Below are 17,091 nucleotides of genomic sequence, written 5' to 3'. Positions count from 1 at the left end.
AACATTTTATTAACGCACTGGAAAGGGAAACCCTTGGAAAAAAGCATTTCAATTAAAAGCTTCTGAGGCTCTCCACTTAATACAGAAACAGGTTGCAGAACCCAGAATGACTTACCTACAAAAAGGAAACAATTACTGAGTGCTGTGGAATAAGGCACACTCCCAATATTACAAGCCCCAGTTTCACAGATGAGAAAGCCCAGCAAGAGATAACTCAGCTAAATGGCAGAAAGATAAGATCATGTATAGACAGTGACTTGTGTACAGTAGTAGGCACTCAAAAATCGAAAACTGATTTTCTTTCTCTTATACTAAAATTCTTTTGAGATGGGAAAGTGATTTTGGATTACTTGGGTGGGCCCAATGTAATCAAAAGGTCTCTGTAAGTGAAAAAGGGAGGCGGGCGAGTAAGAGGGTCAGAGTCAGAGAGGGATTGGCAGATGCCAGCTTTGAAGATGGACAGGGCCACGAGCCCAGAAATGCTGGCAGCCTCGAGAAGCTGAAAAAAGCAAGGTACAGGATTCTGCCCTACAGCCCCAGAAGAAACCAGCCCTGCCAACACCTTGCTTTTAGCCCAATTAGACTGATTTTGGACGTCTGACCTCAAAACTATAATATATTCGTGTTGTTTTACGCCATCAAGTTTGTGGTAATTTGCTACAGAGGCCTCAGAAAACTCATACAGAGTTTGAGTTAAAAAAAAAAAAAAAACACACTTTAGACAAAATTATTTTATTATACAAAATTTACATCTGTTATATATGATGAAAAGTATGGTAAAAGTGGCCTTTGAAGGTTAATCTTTTCTTCTTTGAGATTTCTATGAAAAGTAAATACCTATTTCCTAATACATTCTCAGATAGTACAAATTTTTGTATAGCATGTTTAACAGCTGTGTTGGTGACAAATATCCTGAGACACATGGTATAAAACTGAAACCGGATCAGAACAGTGCAGGGGGAAGACCACTGCCAAAGAGGAATCTCCAAGAACTTGGTATTTTCCATGGCAAGGCAGACACTGTGGGGGCATCCACCTGTAATTTAAAAACAGAATATTCCCATCTTTAAATTTTAAAATCAAATTGCCTTTTAACACACAAGTATTGTAAAACTCTTCCTTCTCTAGTTTTTTTTTTTTTTGGCTCCTTTTGGTTCTGGCACTTTTAGCTTTATTGGTAAGAAAAAACAAAGTAATAAATTTCTATGTCTTTATGCTAACTGAAGATAAATTTCCTCAAGTTTCAAATCATATAAACAGCCAGAAGGGACTGCATATGGAGTAAAATCAAATTCAAAATGAAGAAGAGTTAAAAAAAAAAAAAAAAATCACCATGTTCTATGGCTTGTATCAATTTATTCTCCGCCAAAGCACGGATTAAAAAGACAGGACGACACAGAGCAGCCTTCTGGTGCTCGTTGTACCCAGAGGCTAACTGACTTCCCAGGTTGGGTGCTGTTACAATAGAGGAAAGTATATTAACCATGATGCATGTTCAATAGCTACAACATTGCTCACGTAAGCAATACCTTCTACTTCACTTTAAAAAAAGAAACGATCGTGAATTCCAAAGAGGACTTGCTTATTTTATAAGAATTTGTCTGGTATAACTAACGAAACATGAACAAAGAAGAACTTCAGATTTTCCTTTTTTGGAAGCACTGCCAGCTTTAATGAAACAACAGTAGGTTGGAGATTGGTCTACCGTCCTTATTTTCTTTTCAAAAGTTCAGCTTAAATTATATGTAAAGATTGTCTATTTTTAACATCAACTTCACTTATTTGGTCTACTTATATAGGATAAAAACATGCAAGTTGATGAAGACATCATCAAATGAGAGCATTAGATAATACTAAAACAACAGTAACAATAAAAAACTTACACACGGTTTAATGATCTGAAGCCATTCATTAAGATACTCAACAAGGCCTAATGCATCTGGGATATTGTCTCCTTCGGATACAAATTTCAGCAGAATCGCCACTGGGATTTCTCTAGAACAGCTATAACAAATAAAATAATTCAGTATTTTTCCACTGATACAAGATGCAGATTTTAGTAGGCACTTGCCAGGCTTCCGCAAGGAGATGACTTTCCTCAGATGACTGCTTCTCTCCCTCTGCCATAAATGGACTCTTCTATCTGTGGGGACAGGGTGAGGAGCCCTGTGGCACTGCCTGTACCTCTCCCCCAGGCTCAACGAAAACCGCCCTCTGTCCGCGGCTGTGGTGCACGCAGCAGCTTCCGACCTCCGCCCACACCTGCTTTAGAACACGGTGATTTTCTGCAGCATCACAGTAAAGTGAGTGAAAGGGCTCCAGAGCCTTGTTAATGAATGATCTAAAGCACTGAAGGAAAACTGGAAGACAATGGAATAGTCAGAGAAGGAAAAAATAAATGCCTCTTAAAAATACTGTTTATCGAGTGATTATCATGTGCTAAGCATTGTCTGCATATTTTATGATTCAATCTTTTTAAAAAACTTTTTTCATACAAAAATTTATACACATATTGTTATATGACACTAGCTGCAACCCCCACAATGTGACAGCACACTCCCTCTTTCCACCCTGGGTTTCCTGTGTCCATCCAACCAGCTCCTGTCCCTCTGGTCTCGTGTACCTGCTTGAGCTAAGAAGCACACTCTTCACTAGTACTATTTTATGTTTCATAAAAAAAAAAAAAAAAAATAGTCCAGTCTAATCTTTGTCTGAAGAGTGGGCTTTGGGAATGGTTTCAGTTCTGGGTTAACAGAGTGTCCAGGGGCCATGGCTTTGAGAGTTCCTCCAATCTCAGTGAGAACATTACGTCTGGTCTTTTTAAATGAATTTGAGTTCTACACCCCGCTTTTCTCCTGCTCTGTCAGGGACTCTCTGCTGTATTCCTTGTCAGGGCAGTCACTGGTGGTAGCTGGGCACCATCTAGTTCTTTTGGTCTCAGGCTGATAGAGTCTCTGGTTTATGTGGCCCTTTTGTCTCTCAGACTAATATTTTCCTTGTCTTTGGTGTTCTTCCTTCTCCTTTGGTCCAAGTAGGTTGTGACCAATTGAGGCATCTTAGATGGCCACTTGAAAGCTTTTAAGACCCCAGACGCCACTCACCAAAGTGGGATGCAGATCATTTTCTTAACGAACTTTGTTATGCCAATTGACCTAGATGACCCCTGAAACCATGGTCCACAGACCCCAGCCCCTGCTCTGTCCCTCGAAGTGTGTGGTTGTATTCAGGAAACTTCTTAGCTTCTGGTTTAGTCCAGCTGTGCTGACTCCCAGGTATTGGGTGTGATCCTTCCCTTCACCTGAGATGATTCTTGTCTATAATCTAATGAGTTTCCCTCTCCCTCCCTCCCCACCCTCATAACCACCCAAAAATGTTTTCTTCTGTGTTTAAACCTTTCAGTTCCTACAATAGTGGTCTCATTCAATATTTGTCCTTTTGGGACTAATTTCACTCAGCATAATCCCCTCCAGATTCATCCATGTTGGTGAGATGTTTCATGAATTCATCATTGTTCTTTATCGTTGCATAGTATTTCATTCTGTGTATATACGACAATTTGTTTATCCATTCGTCTGTTGATGGACATCTAGGTTGTTTCCATCTTTTTGCTATTGTGAACAGTGCTGCAATGGACATGGGTGTGCCTATATATATTCATGTGATGGCTCTTACTTCTTTAGGATATTTTCCAAGGAGTGGGATTGCTGGATCATATGGTACTTCTATTTCTAATTTTTCAAGGAAGCACCAAATCTATTTCCAAGTGGTTGTACCATGAGCAGTGTTTAAGTGTTCTAGTCTCTCCACAACCTCTCCAACATTTATTATTTTGTGTTTTTTGGATTAGTGACAGCCTTGTTGGGGTGAAATGGTATCTCATTGTAGTTTTGATTTACATTTCTCTTTTAATGGTAAATGGGAAACCCTGGTGGCGTAGTGGTTAAGTGCTATGGCTGCTAACCAAAGGGTAGGCAGTTTGAATCTGCCAGGCGCTCCTTGGAAACTCTGTGGGGCAGTTCTACTCTGTCCTATAAGGTCACTATGAGTTGGAATCGACTCGACGGCACTGGGTTTGGCTTTTTTTGGTACTGGTAAATGATCATGAGCATTTCCTCGTATGTCTGTTAGCCACCTGAATGTCTTATTTGGTGAAGTACCTGTTCATATCCTTTGCCCATTTTTTAAATGGGTTGTCTTTTTGTTGTTCAGGTTTTGCAGTTATCCTGTAGATTTTAGAGATTAGAGCCTGATCAGATATGTGGTAGTCAAAAAATTTTTTCCCAGTCTGTAGGTTGTCTTTCTACTCTTTTGGTGAAGTCTTTCGAAGAGCATAACTGTTTGATTTTTAGGAGCTCCCACTTATCCCACTTATCTAGTGTCTCTTCTGGTGTCTGTGCATTGTTAGCAATGTTTTGTATTCTGTTTATGCCATGTATTAGGGCTCCTGGTGTTGTCCCTATTTTTTCTTCCATGATCTTTATCATTTTAGATTTTATATTTAGGTCTTTGATCCATTCTGAGGTGATTTTTGAACGTGGTGTGAGGTATGGGCCTTGTTTCATTTTTTTTTTTGCAGATGGATATCCAGTTACGCCAGCACCATTTGTTAAAGAGACTGTCTTCTCCCCATAAAAAAGACTTTGGGCCTTTGTCAAATATCAACTGCTCATAGGTGGATGAATTATGACTGGATTCTCAATTCTGTTCCATTGGCCTATGTATGTGCAGTTGTACCAGCACCAGGCTGTTTTGACTGCTGTGGTCCTTAAAACATTTCTTGAGGAAGCTGTAATTATCTCCATTTTATAAGCATATCAGTTTGGAATAACGGTAACTAGGACACATTACAGGCATACCTTGTTTTACTGTGCTTCACTTTATTGTGCTTTGCAGATATTGTTTTTTACAAATTGAAGGTTTGTGGCAACCCTGTGTCAAGCAAGTCTATCAGCACGATTTTTCCAACGGCACATGCTCACTTCAAGTCCCTGTGTCACATTCTGGTAATTCAAAATTTGGTAATTCAATATTTCAAACGTTTTCATTATTATTATATCTGTTATGGTGATCTGTGATCAGTGATCTTTGATGTTACTATTGTAATTGTTTTGGGGTGCCACAAAACATGCCATGTAAGATGGCGAATTTAACTGATAGCTGTGTATGTTCTAACTGCTCCAACGACCCCCATCTCTCTCCCTCTCCTCAGGTCTTCCTATTCCCTGAGACAAGACCATATCGACACTAGGCCAGTTTATAACCCTACGATGGCCCCTTAGTGTTCAAGTTGCACATCTCACTTTAAATAAAAAGCTAGAAATGATTAAGCTTACTGAGAAATGATTAAACTTACTGAGAAAGACAGGTTGAAAGCTAGGCCTCTTGTGCCAGTTAGTCAAATTGTGATTGCAGAAGAAAAGTTCTTGAAGGAAATTAAAAGCGTTAATCCAGTGAAAACATGAACGACAAGAAAGTGAAACAGCATTATTGCTGATATGGAAAAAGTTTTAGTGTTCTGGATAGAAGATCAAACCGGCCACATTTCCTTAAACCAAAGCCTAATTCAGAACAAGGGGCTAACTCTCTTCAAATGTATGAAGACTGAGAGAGGTGAGGAAGCTGCAGAAGAAAAGCGTGAAGCTAGAAGAGGTTGGTTCATGAGATTTCAGGAAAGAAGCCATCTCCATAACATAAAATTTCAAGGCGAAGCAGCAAGTGCTAATGAAGAAGATGTAGCAAGGCATCCAGAAGATCTAGCTAAGATAACTGATGAAGGCGGCTACACTAAGCAACAGAATTTTCAATGCAGGCAAAACAGCCTTATATCAGAAGTAGATGCCTTCTAGGACTCTGATAGCTAGAGGGGAGAAGTCAATCCCTGGCCTCAAAGCTTCAACATGCAGGCTGACTCTCTTGTTAGGGGCTAACGCAGCTGGTGACTTTAAGTTGAAGCCAATGTTTATTTATCATTGAAAAATCCTAGGGCCCTTAAAAACTGTGCTAAATCTACTCTGTCTGTGCTCTCTAAATGGAACAACAAAGCCTAGATGACAGCACATCTGCTTACAACACGGACTGCTGAATGTTTTAACCTCACTATTAAAAATTTTTTTTTTTTTAATTGAGACCTACCGCTCAGAAAAAAACATTTCTTTCAAAATATCACTGCTCATTGACAATGGACCTGGTAACCCAAGAGCTCTGGTAGAGATGTACAAGGAGATTAATGTTTTTATGCTTGCTAACACAACATCCATTCTGCAGCCTATAGATCAAGGAGTAATTTTGACTTTCAAGTCTTATTATATAAGAAATACATTTCATAAAGCTATAGTTGTCATAGATAGTGATTTCTCTGATGGAGCTGGGCAAAGTAAATTGAAAACCTTCTGGAAAGGATTCACCATTTTAGATGCCATTAAGTACATTCGTGATTCATGGTAGGAAGTCAAAATACCAACATTAACAGGAGTTTGGAAGAAGTTGATTCCAGCCCTCATGGATGACTTTGAGGGGTTCAAGACTTCAGTGAAAGAAGTAAACTGCAGATGTGGTAGAAATAGCAAAATAACTAGAATTAGAAGTGGAGCTTGAAAACGTGACTGAATTGCAGCAATCTCATGATAAAACTTTTAACAGACGAGGAGTTGCTTCCTATGGATGAGCGAAGAGAGTGGTTTCTTGAGATGGAGTCTACTCCTGGTGAAGATGCTGTGAACATTACTGAAATGACTACAAAGAATTCAGAATACTACATAAACTTAGTTGATAAAGCAGCGGCAGGGTTTGAGAGAACTGACTCCAACTTGAAAGAAGTTCTACTGCGGGCGAAACGCAGCATCCCACGCAACAGGAAACCTTTCATGAAAGGAATTAACAGACTAAGATATAGTGTAAACATAACTTTTATATGCACTGGGAACCCAAAAAACTCACATGGACTTGCTATATTGTGATATTCGCTTTACTGCAGAGGTCTGAAACCCAATCTGCACTCTCTCTGAGGTACTCCTGTACCTGGGTTCAGATTCTTACTCTGCCACTTACCAGACATGTTGGGCAAGTTACTCAATCAGAGTTTTAATGTTCGTCATACGTAACAGGGCGATAAGAGAACCCACCTCATAAGCTTTGATCATAATGCGTCTTGGTGTGATTTACTTGTGTTTCTTGCTGGGAGTTCATTGAGTTTCTTGGATCTGGAGGTTAACTGCTGTTGTTAGTTGCCATCGAGTCAGTTCTACCTCATGGTGACTCTGCGTACAACAGAACAAAATGTTGCATGGTCCTGTGCCATCTTCATGATTGTCAGTATGTTTGAGTCAAAAAATTTGTTGTGGATGTTGTGTTAATTCGTCTAATCGATGGTGTCCCTTGCCTTCACTGGCCCTTAACCACACATGTCCTTTTCCAGCAATCAGTCCTTCCTGGTGACACATCCAGAGTGAGCTGAAATCTCAGGCAATATTCCATAAGATTTTTAGTGTCTAATTTTCAGAAGTAGATCACTAGACCTTTCTTCCTAAAAAAAAGTATGTCTTAATGTGCAAACTCCACTGAAACCTGTCCTTCATGGGTGAGTGACCCTGCTGGTATCTGAAATAACAGTGGCATAGCTTCCAGCACCACAGTAACATATAACCCACCACAGAACAATCAGACAGATGGGTGCTGGTGTAGTGTTATTAACAGTTTTCACCAAATCTGAAAAAATTTTGGCCATTAGTTCTTCAAGTGCTTTTTGGTTTCTGCAATGCCCATCCCAACTGACCCTTGACTTCAACTATACACATGTGGTGACTTAATACTGTCTCACAGATTACTGAGGCTCTACTTGTTTTTCTTCTCTCTGTGCTTCATCAGGTTGTTTCTATTGCCCTATTCCCAGTTCACTGATTTTTTTTCTTCTGTTCTGATGTTAGCCCACCCAGTGAACTGTCATTTCAGAAACGGCATCTTTCAGCTATAGGAGTTCAATTTGGTTATTTTTTAAAGTTGGTTATGCTCTTCCTTATGTTTACATTTTCCTTTAAATCCGTGAGCTTATATAACAGCTAATTTGAAGTCCTTGATAATTCTGTTATTTCTGGATGTGTTTTTATTGACTGATACGTCTCCTGGTTATGGGTCACATTCTCCTGCTTCTTCGTGACTCTAATAATTTTTTGTTGGATGTAGGACACTATGAATGTTATGTTGTTGAGTGCCTGGATTTTGCTGTCTTTCTTTAGAGCAGGGTTTGGCATACAACCACCCAAAGACAAAAACTGGCCCACTGTCTATTTTTGTAAATAAAGTTTTACTGGAACACAGCCATGTCCATTTATTTACCTATTGTCAATGGTTGCTTTTGCATTATAACAGCATAGCCGAGTGCCTTCCAAACCTAAAAAATTTACTTATTTGGCCCTTTACAGAAAAAGTTAGCTGACTCTTGCTTTAGAGTGAAGTCTGTTTTGGTAGACAGTTAATCTACTTCATGTATCAGCCTGATCCCTTTGAGGTTTGTTCTTAAGTCTTCTTACTTGTGTTCTTACTGAGTAGCCTTTATTACAGGGCTAGTTTAGTCCTACTTCTAAGGCTGGATCTTTCTGGGGTCTCTACTAAATAACCCAAAGGTTCAACAAGGTCTCTACATTCTGGTCTGTGTCCGAACATCTCCCAGCTGCTGTGAGCTCTAGAAATTGTCCCATCTGAAGCTACCTAAGAGTTTCATGGAGTTTCACCCTACACATGTGTGGTTAGAATTCAGAGAAGACACAGGAAGACTCCAAGGAAGGTTTCTAGAGCTCTTTTTATGAGTAGCTTCCTCTTCTCGGGTTCTGTGTTTCAGGGAACTCTGGTCTGTTGTCTCAATTCAGGACCACTGTGCTCCACTTGGGTCTCCTTCCAGTGTTGCAGTCTGGAAAGTATCTCCAGGCAGAATCAACTTCAGGGCTTTTGCTTCCCTTCCCTCAGGGATCACAGTCCTGTGCTGCATGTTGTCCAATGTCTGAGAAACAGTTGCTTCATTTATGTTGTCCAGTTTCCACTTGTTTATGACAGGAGGGCAAGTATGATACCAGCTACTGATATGGTCAGAAGCAACCGTCTAGAAGACTGACTTGTAGAAAAGTAACAAGAAGTGCGAAAAAACTTTACAGGTGTGTAGAGCAATGGGAGTAGTAAATTCCTTGTGGAGAAGGGGAGTGTGATGGTTACTGTTATGTCTCAACTTGGCTAGACTATGTTCTCAGTGATTTGGCAGACATTAGGTAATCATCCTCCATTTTATAACCTGATGTGAGCAGCCAATTAGTTGGAAGGGGAGTTTTCTTGGCAGTGTGACTTGCATCAAATATATATACATACGGATGTCTAGCAAAACTTGCCTCGTCTTTCTCCGATCCTGCATTCACTTTATCATCCTCTGACCTCCAGCTCTTGGGATGTGAGATGCCTTCAGCCTGCCACCTGACCCATGGATTTGGGACTTGCCAGCCTCCATAACTGCATGAGCCATTTCCCTGAAATAAATCTCTCTATATATTTACAGATATGCTTCACTAGCTTTGCTCCTCTAGAGGATGCAGCCTAATACAGGGAGGAACAATTAAGAACTCAGGGAGGAGGTGATGCATAAACTAACTCTTGGAAGCTAGGCAGGTTTTTCAACAGGGACAAAAAGAAGAAAATACGGGGAACAAAAACAAGAAAGAATGAAAGAGTTTCTAGGACATGGTGGCTGCAAGCAGTTTAACCGGAGGTGGATGGAGTGGCAAGGAGTGAGCTGGCCAGGCGGTTGTGGAGGGCCTCGCTGGTAAGTTAGAGTACAAACTGGATTCTGGAGATGGCAGGTGATGTCACTGATGGATTGTAATCAGAGAGTGTTGTGATCAGTTTTGCATTTTAGAAAGTTAATTCTGGCAACATTGTTGAGATGCATCAGAATGTGTCAGAATGGAGGCAGAGAAGTCAATGAAGAGACCCTGACAGCAGTCTGTGCAAGAAACCCCATGCCCTAAATTAAGTAAGGGAAGGGGGATAACTGAAATGATGCAAAGCTGGTGGCTTGCAGGCCAAGTATGGAGGGTGATAAGGCAGCCATGGTAAGAGAGCAGTTGCAGTGATATATTGTGGGGTATAAGTGAGATAGAAAAAGAAGGAAAGATATGACGTGGATAAGGAATTAGACAAAAAGGAATTGTTGAACGAAATAGTGGTTTTAACTGGATTAGGTTTTCAGGGAATAAAGGAAAGCTGAAAAGATATGCAAGTATGGTCAGAGATGAGCAAAACAAGTTGTACTGGAAAGACAAGATGAAATGCCTGTACCACTTCTGACAGAGAAATCAAATATTTTCAGAAAGAAAAAACATATAAGTAATTTCAAATAACTGGGAATAAGCTCAACTTTTAGACAAAGAATAAAGCTCACTGTTATCCTGGACGATAAGTACTGCACCTTATAGTGAAGCAGTTAAAGGTACAATATTTATGTTTTTATATAGGAAAAACAAAGTGGACTAATTAAGCCTACCACCATTCGTCTGTCAGTCTGTCATACTGTGGTGGCTTGCGTGTTGATGTGATGCTGGAAGCTATGCCACTGGTATTTCAAATGCCAGTAGAGTCAGCCACGGTGAACAAGTTTCAGTGGAGCTTCCAGACTAAAGACAGACTAGGAAGAAGGACGTGGTGATCTACTTCTAAAAAAATTGGCCAGTGAAAACCTTATGAATAGCAGCAGAACATTGTCTGATAAGAGTACCAGAAGATGAGCCCCTCAGGTTGGAAGGCACTCAAAATTCAACTAGGGAAGAGCTGCCTCCTCAAAGTAGAGTCGACCTTAATGATGCAGATGGAATTAAGCTTTCAGGACCTTCATTTGCTGATGTGGCACGACTCCAAATGAGAACAGCTGCAAATATCCATTAATAAGTGGAACATGGAAAGTATGAAATATGGATCTGGGAAATTTGTAAGTCATCAAAAATGAAACGGAATGCATAAACATCGATATCCCAGGCATTAGTGAGCTGAAATGAACTAATACTGGCCATTTTGAATCGGACAATCTTTTGGTCTACTATGCTGGGAATAACAAATTGAAAAGGAATGACATCGCGTTCATTGACAAAAAGAACATTTCAAGATTTATCTTGAAATACGATGCTGTCAGTGATAGGGTAATAGCCATACACCTAACAAGGAAGACCAATTAATACGACTATTATTCAAATTTACGCACCAACCACTAATGCTAAAGATGAAGAAATTAAGATTTTTACCAAATTCTGCAGTCTGAAAGTGATCAAACATGCAATCAAGATGCACTGATAATTACTGGTGATTGGAACGCAAAATCTGAAAGAAAGAAGGATCCGCAGTGGGAAAATATGGCGTTGGTGACAGAAATGACATCAGAGATCGCATGACAGAGTTCTGCAAGACCAATGATTTATTCATTGCAAATACCTTTTACAACAACATAAACGGCAACTACACACGTGGACCTCACCAGATGGAATACACAGAAATCAAGTCAACTACATCTGTGGAAAGAGACGATGGGGAAGTTCAGTATCATCACCCAAGGGCAAGGCCAGGGGCTGGCTGACTGCGGAACAGACCATCATCAATTGTTCACATGCAAGTTCAAGCTGAACTTGAAGAAAATGAAAGCAAATTCACAAGGGCCAAAATATGATCTTGAGTATATCTCACCTGAACTTAAAGGCCATCTCGTGAACAGATTTGACACACCGAATCCTAATGACTAAAGACCAAACAAATTGTGGAATGACATCAACGAAATCATACAAGAAAGCAAAAGGTCATTAAAAAGACAGGAAAGACCAAAACGGATGTCAGAAGAGACTCTGAAACTTGCTCTTTAACGCAAAGCAGCTGAACTGACTGGAAGAAATGAGGAAGTAAAAAAGCTGAACTGAAGATTTCAAAGGATGGCTTGAGAAGAAAATTAAGCATCATAATGAAATGTGTAAAGACCTGGAGTTAGAAAAACCAAAAAGGAAGAGCACACTTGGATTTCTCAAGCTGAAACAACTAAGGAAAAAATTCAACTCCTGAGTTGCAATACTGAAGGATTCTATGAGCAAAATGGAGCCCTGGTGGTGCACTGGTTAAGAGCTAGGGTTTTGACCAAAAGATAGAATCTACCACCTGCTCCTTGGAAATCCTACGGGCAGTTCTACTCTATCGTACAGAGTCGCTATGAGTTGGAATCGACTCAATGACAACTGGTTTGGTTTCAGATTTTTGGCATGGGTAAAATATTGAACGACGCAAGAAGTGTCCAAAGAAGATGGAGGGAATACGCAGAGTCACTATACCAAAATAAACTGGTTGATGTTCAATTATTTCAGAAGGTAGCATATGATCAAGAGCCGATGGTACTGAAGGAAGAAGTTCAAGCTGCACCAAAGGCATCTACGAAAAAGAACCTCCAAATATTGACGGAATACCAATCGAGATGTTTCCACAAACGCATACAGCGCTGGAGGTGCTCACTCGTCTCTGCCAAGAAATCTGGGAAGATAGCTGCTACCTGGCCAACTGACTGAAAAAGAACTATATTTATGCCTATTCCAAGGAAAGGTGATCCAAATGAATGAGGAAATTATCAAACAATATCATTAATAGCACACTCAAGTAAAATTCCGCTGAAGATAATTCAAAAGCAGTTGCAGTAGTACACTGACAGAACTGCCAGAGCTTCAAGCCATATCAGAAGAGGAAGTGGAATAAGGGGTATCACTGCTGATGTCAGATAGATTAAAGATGTTTACCTGTGTTTTATTGACTATGCAAAGAAATTTGACTGCGTGGATCATAACAAATTATGGATAACATTGCAAGAATGGGAATTCCAGAACACTTAACTGTGCACATGAGGAACCTGTACATAGACCAAGAGGCAGTCATTCAACAAAAACAAGGGGATACTGCATAGTTTAAAATCAGGAAAGGTGTGTGCCTTGGTTATCTAGTGCTGCCATAACAGAAATACCACAAATGGATGGCTTTAACAAAGAGAAATTTCTTTTCTCACAGCCTAGTAGGTTACACTCGACTGGCTGGGTTTTAGTAGGTTACAAGTCGAAATTCAGGGTGTTGGCTGCAGGGGAAGGAATTCTCTCTTGGCCCTGGAGGAAGGTCCTTGTCCTCAATCTTCCCATGGTCGAGGAACTTTTCAGGTGCACGGACTCCGGGTCCAAAGGACATGCTCTGCTCCTGCTGCTGCTTTCTTGGTGGTATGAGGTCCCCAACTCTCTGCTTGCTTCCCTTTCATCCCCTGAGAGATAAAGGTTGTGCAGGTCACACCCCAGGGAAACTCCCTTTAGCTAGGATCAGGGAGGTGACCTGGTAAGTGTGGTATTACAACCCCGCCCTACTCCTCTCAAAATTACAATCACAAAATAGAGGACAACCAAACAATACTGGGAATCCTGGCCTAACTAAGTTAACACATATTTTGGGGGGACACAATTCAATCCATGACAGTGTGTGTCGCAGTTGTAGCTTTCACCACACTTATTCAGTTTGTATGCTGAGCAAATAATCCGAGAAGCTGGACTACATGAAAAAGAATGTAATATCAGGATTGGTGGAAGATTCATTAACAACCTGTGATATGCAGATGACACAACTTTGCTTGCTGAAAGCAAAGAGGACTTGAAACACTCACTGATCGAAGACTAACAGCCTTCAGTATGGATTATACCTTAACATAAAGGAAACAAAAATCCTCATAACTGGACCAATAAACATCAAGATTAATAGAGAAGAGACTGAAGTTGTCAAGGATCAACAGATAAGGAATGAAATGACATATTGCACAGGACAAATCTGCTACAAAGGACCTTCTTTTTTGGAGGACTATGGTGCACCCGACCCAAGCCATTGTATTTTCAATTGCCTCACATGTAAGTGAAACCTGGACAATGAATAAGCAAGACTGAAGAAGAATCGATACTTTTGAATTATAGTGTTGGTAAAGAATACTGGATATACCATGGACTGCCAGAAGTACGAACAAGCTGTCTTGAATGGAAAATAGTAGAGTACTCCTTGGAAATGAAAATGTTGAGACTTCATCTCGCGTACTCTGGACGTGTTATTGGGGGGACCAGTCCCTGGAGAAGGACATCCTGCTTGGTAAAGTAGAGGGTCAGGAAAGAGAGGAAGACCCTCAAAGAGATGTACTGATACAGTGGCTGCAACAATGGGCTCAAACATAGCAATGATTGTGAGGATGGTGCAGAACCAGCCAGTGTTTTGTTCTGTTGTACATAAGGTCACTGTAAGTCAGAACCGAGTAGACGGCACCATTAACACAACAAGAAATTAAGCCTGAATTAAAAAAAAAAAAGTGCAGAGGTTTGGGGCCAGATGACTGTTCAAATCCTGGCTTTGTCACTACCAGTATGACTTTTAGTAAGTTTTTGCTGCTCTTTAATTTTATTGTGTATAAAAGAAAGTTAGTACAGTATGTATTCTATGTGGTTGTGATAAGAATTAAATGACTAAATACATGCAAGGTGCACAGAACAGTACCAGGCACATAGTTAGCTGCTAATACTATCACCACTACTTACATCACTATTACTGCTGCGATTACTCCCTCTGGCCATGCACAAGTCATGGTGATGATTTCAGAGCAAGCAAACCAGTGGTTCTGATTTGCAACACTAGGTTTATATTCTCGAAATTTACAATCGTAAGTAAGGAGACAGACTTATCCGTTGAATTTTAGCAATAGTACTGGAGAACAAATTTTTTCTAGAGTTAGCTCTGCCCAACTCTACAAGCTCACTGATGAGGGCGCTGGCAGTATGCTTGTTCAGTGATCTTTTCTATGCAAAGTGGGGAGTACAGCACACGTGCCTGTGAAGCAGCAGAAGACACCCTCTGGCTCACTACCCTGTGAAGATTTGCCCCACCCTTATTTCATAGTCACTGGTTCTGTCTTATATAAACTTATCAGGCACATCAACCCCACAGCATGGAGGAAGGCTCGGGACATTAAAGCATAAAGCAAGACTGCTGGTTAATCTCTAAGGCAGCCTCAGATCTTGTGAAATAGGAGGCAAAAGAATGAGACAGGTTACGTAAGTACAGCTTCAAGGAAAAAAAAAAAAGCCAAATCCACTGTTGTCGAGTTGATTCCAACTCATAGTGACCCTACAGGACAGAGTAGAACTGCCCAATATGGTTTCCAAGGAGTGACTGGTGGATTCGAACTGCCGACCTTTTGGTTAGCAGCCGAACTCTTAACCACTACGTCACCAGTGTTTCTAAGTATAGTGTCTAAAAATCTGATCAAACAATCAAAAAAATAGGCAAAGAACTTGGACAGTCCACCAAAGAGGATATTTAAATGGCCAACAAGCACATGAAAAGATGCTCAATGTCATTTGCCATTAGGAAGATGTAAATCAAAACCACCAATGAGCTATCACCTCACCCCCACTAGAATAGCAATGATCAAAAAAAAAAAGGGAAAACAACAGGTATTGGTGAAGACGTGGAGGAAGTGTAACCCTCATCAATCCCTGGTGGGAATGCAAAATGGTACAGTGCTGTGGAAAAGTTTGGCAGCTCCTCAAAAAGTTGACCCAGCAATTCCAAACCTAAGTATATACCCCTCAAAAATGAAGGCAGGAACACAAACAGAAATCTGTACATCAGTGCTTGTTGCAGAACTTTTTACAACAAGCCAAAAGGTAGAAACAACAGAAATGTCCATCAACAGATGAATGGATAAACAAAATGTGGTTCATACACACAACAGAGTATGACTCAGCCACAAAGAGAAATGAATAGCATGGACGAACCTTTAAAACATTATGCGAGCAAGATGTCAGTCACAAAAGGACAAATACTGTATGACCTCATTTACATGAAATAAGCAAACATCTAGAAACCAAAGCTTATTAGTAATTACCAGGGGTGGGAGGAAGGGGGATGGGGAGTTTTTGCTGGAGGGGGGATGAAACTGAGTTTATGTTAATCTGGTAGAATTATTAGGAAAAAGAAGGGATAAGGGTTGCACAACATGAAGAGTGTAACCAATGTCACTGAATTGTGCATGAGGAAAATGTTCAACTGGCAAATGTTTTGTTGTGTGTATCTGTACCACATGTACAAAAAAATCAGATGGTAAACTGGGTGTGGACATATAAATCAATTTAAAAAAGGAGGGGGGCTAAAAAAAAAAAAAAAAGGACATCGCTTTCTCTTTTCTATCTTTACATTAACTTGCTGTTTTAAAGTTCACGATTCCAAACGCTAATCAGGAGTGATCGTAGAGGCTGAATGCAATAAGGACCAGAATCCCTAAAATGCCACACACATTAAAGCATTAAACACAGGTTTTCAGGAACCAATCCTGCTACAACCAAATTTAAATCTTTCCCCGGAACGTATGGTCTCCAATAAAGCACTTGTTTTACAAATACATTTCCAATGCTCAACTAAGTAGTAATCCAATACACCCTCCTAATGATCTTCATTTCATTTTTAATCAAGGTGGGAAACAAACAAGTGAGCAGGTAACCCAACTCACCTTTCCTCATAGAGTGCTTTTGTGATACCTCCTCCAGGGATACGGACACAAAACTCAGAATCCTCGATTCCGGGAACGCACTGGCTTTTTTCCATTTCTTCCCAGTTAAGGCTCTTTATTTTATTCTGAACACTTCTTTGCATGGAAGGTGTAAGAAGGTAGCGGAAGGGAGTACTGGGAACAATTATATAATTAATTTTTTTAAAACTCATGAATAAATCAAATTATCAGTTCTTTTAGCTAAAATTATCTTATTCTCCATGTATCTGTTTGCCCAAGATAAAATACAAGAAAGAACAACATATAAAAAATATTGCTTTAGTTTGCTATTTACTTACTTAGAAGAGAGCAGAAGACCATCGTGGGAACAAACCTATCTCCCAAGGCTCCCTCAGGCCATGTGGCCCGGAGTGTCTACTACAGGATTCTTAGAAGTTAGCTTTGGTTTTGAAAGGTAATTCTTGGCTTATAGACATTTTTAATCCTGCTTTTATAGGTGTATAAATGATAATGCAATAAAA

The 17,091-nt window shown here is 40.1% G+C and overlaps 1 protein-coding gene across 1 annotated transcript in view; it reads right to left on the bottom strand.

Moving 5' to 3' along the window:
- Positions 1-730: 730 nt before the first annotated feature.
- Positions 731-17,091, bottom strand: part of PSMG2 (proteasome assembly chaperone 2) — a 29,410-nt gene continuing 13,049 nt past the window's right edge. The window contains exons 5-7 of the mRNA XM_003406391.4: positions 16,571-16,744; positions 1,884-2,004; positions 731-1,036 (exon numbers count right to left, since the gene is read on the bottom strand). Of these exons, the coding sequence (XP_003406439.1) occupies positions 944-1,036; positions 1,884-2,004; positions 16,571-16,744 (388 nt within the window). The 3' untranslated portion in view covers positions 731-943. The remainder of the gene's footprint in view (positions 1,037-1,883; positions 2,005-16,570; positions 16,745-17,091) is intronic.

Source organism: Loxodonta africana, chromosome 11, assembly GCF_030014295.1.
Source record: "Loxodonta africana isolate mLoxAfr1 chromosome 11, mLoxAfr1.hap2, whole genome shotgun sequence".
Lineage (NCBI taxonomy): Eukaryota > Metazoa > Chordata > Mammalia > Proboscidea > Elephantidae > Loxodonta > Loxodonta africana.
The sequence above is the reverse complement of the archived record's forward strand: the minus strand, read 5'-3'. Positions and strand labels throughout refer to the sequence as shown.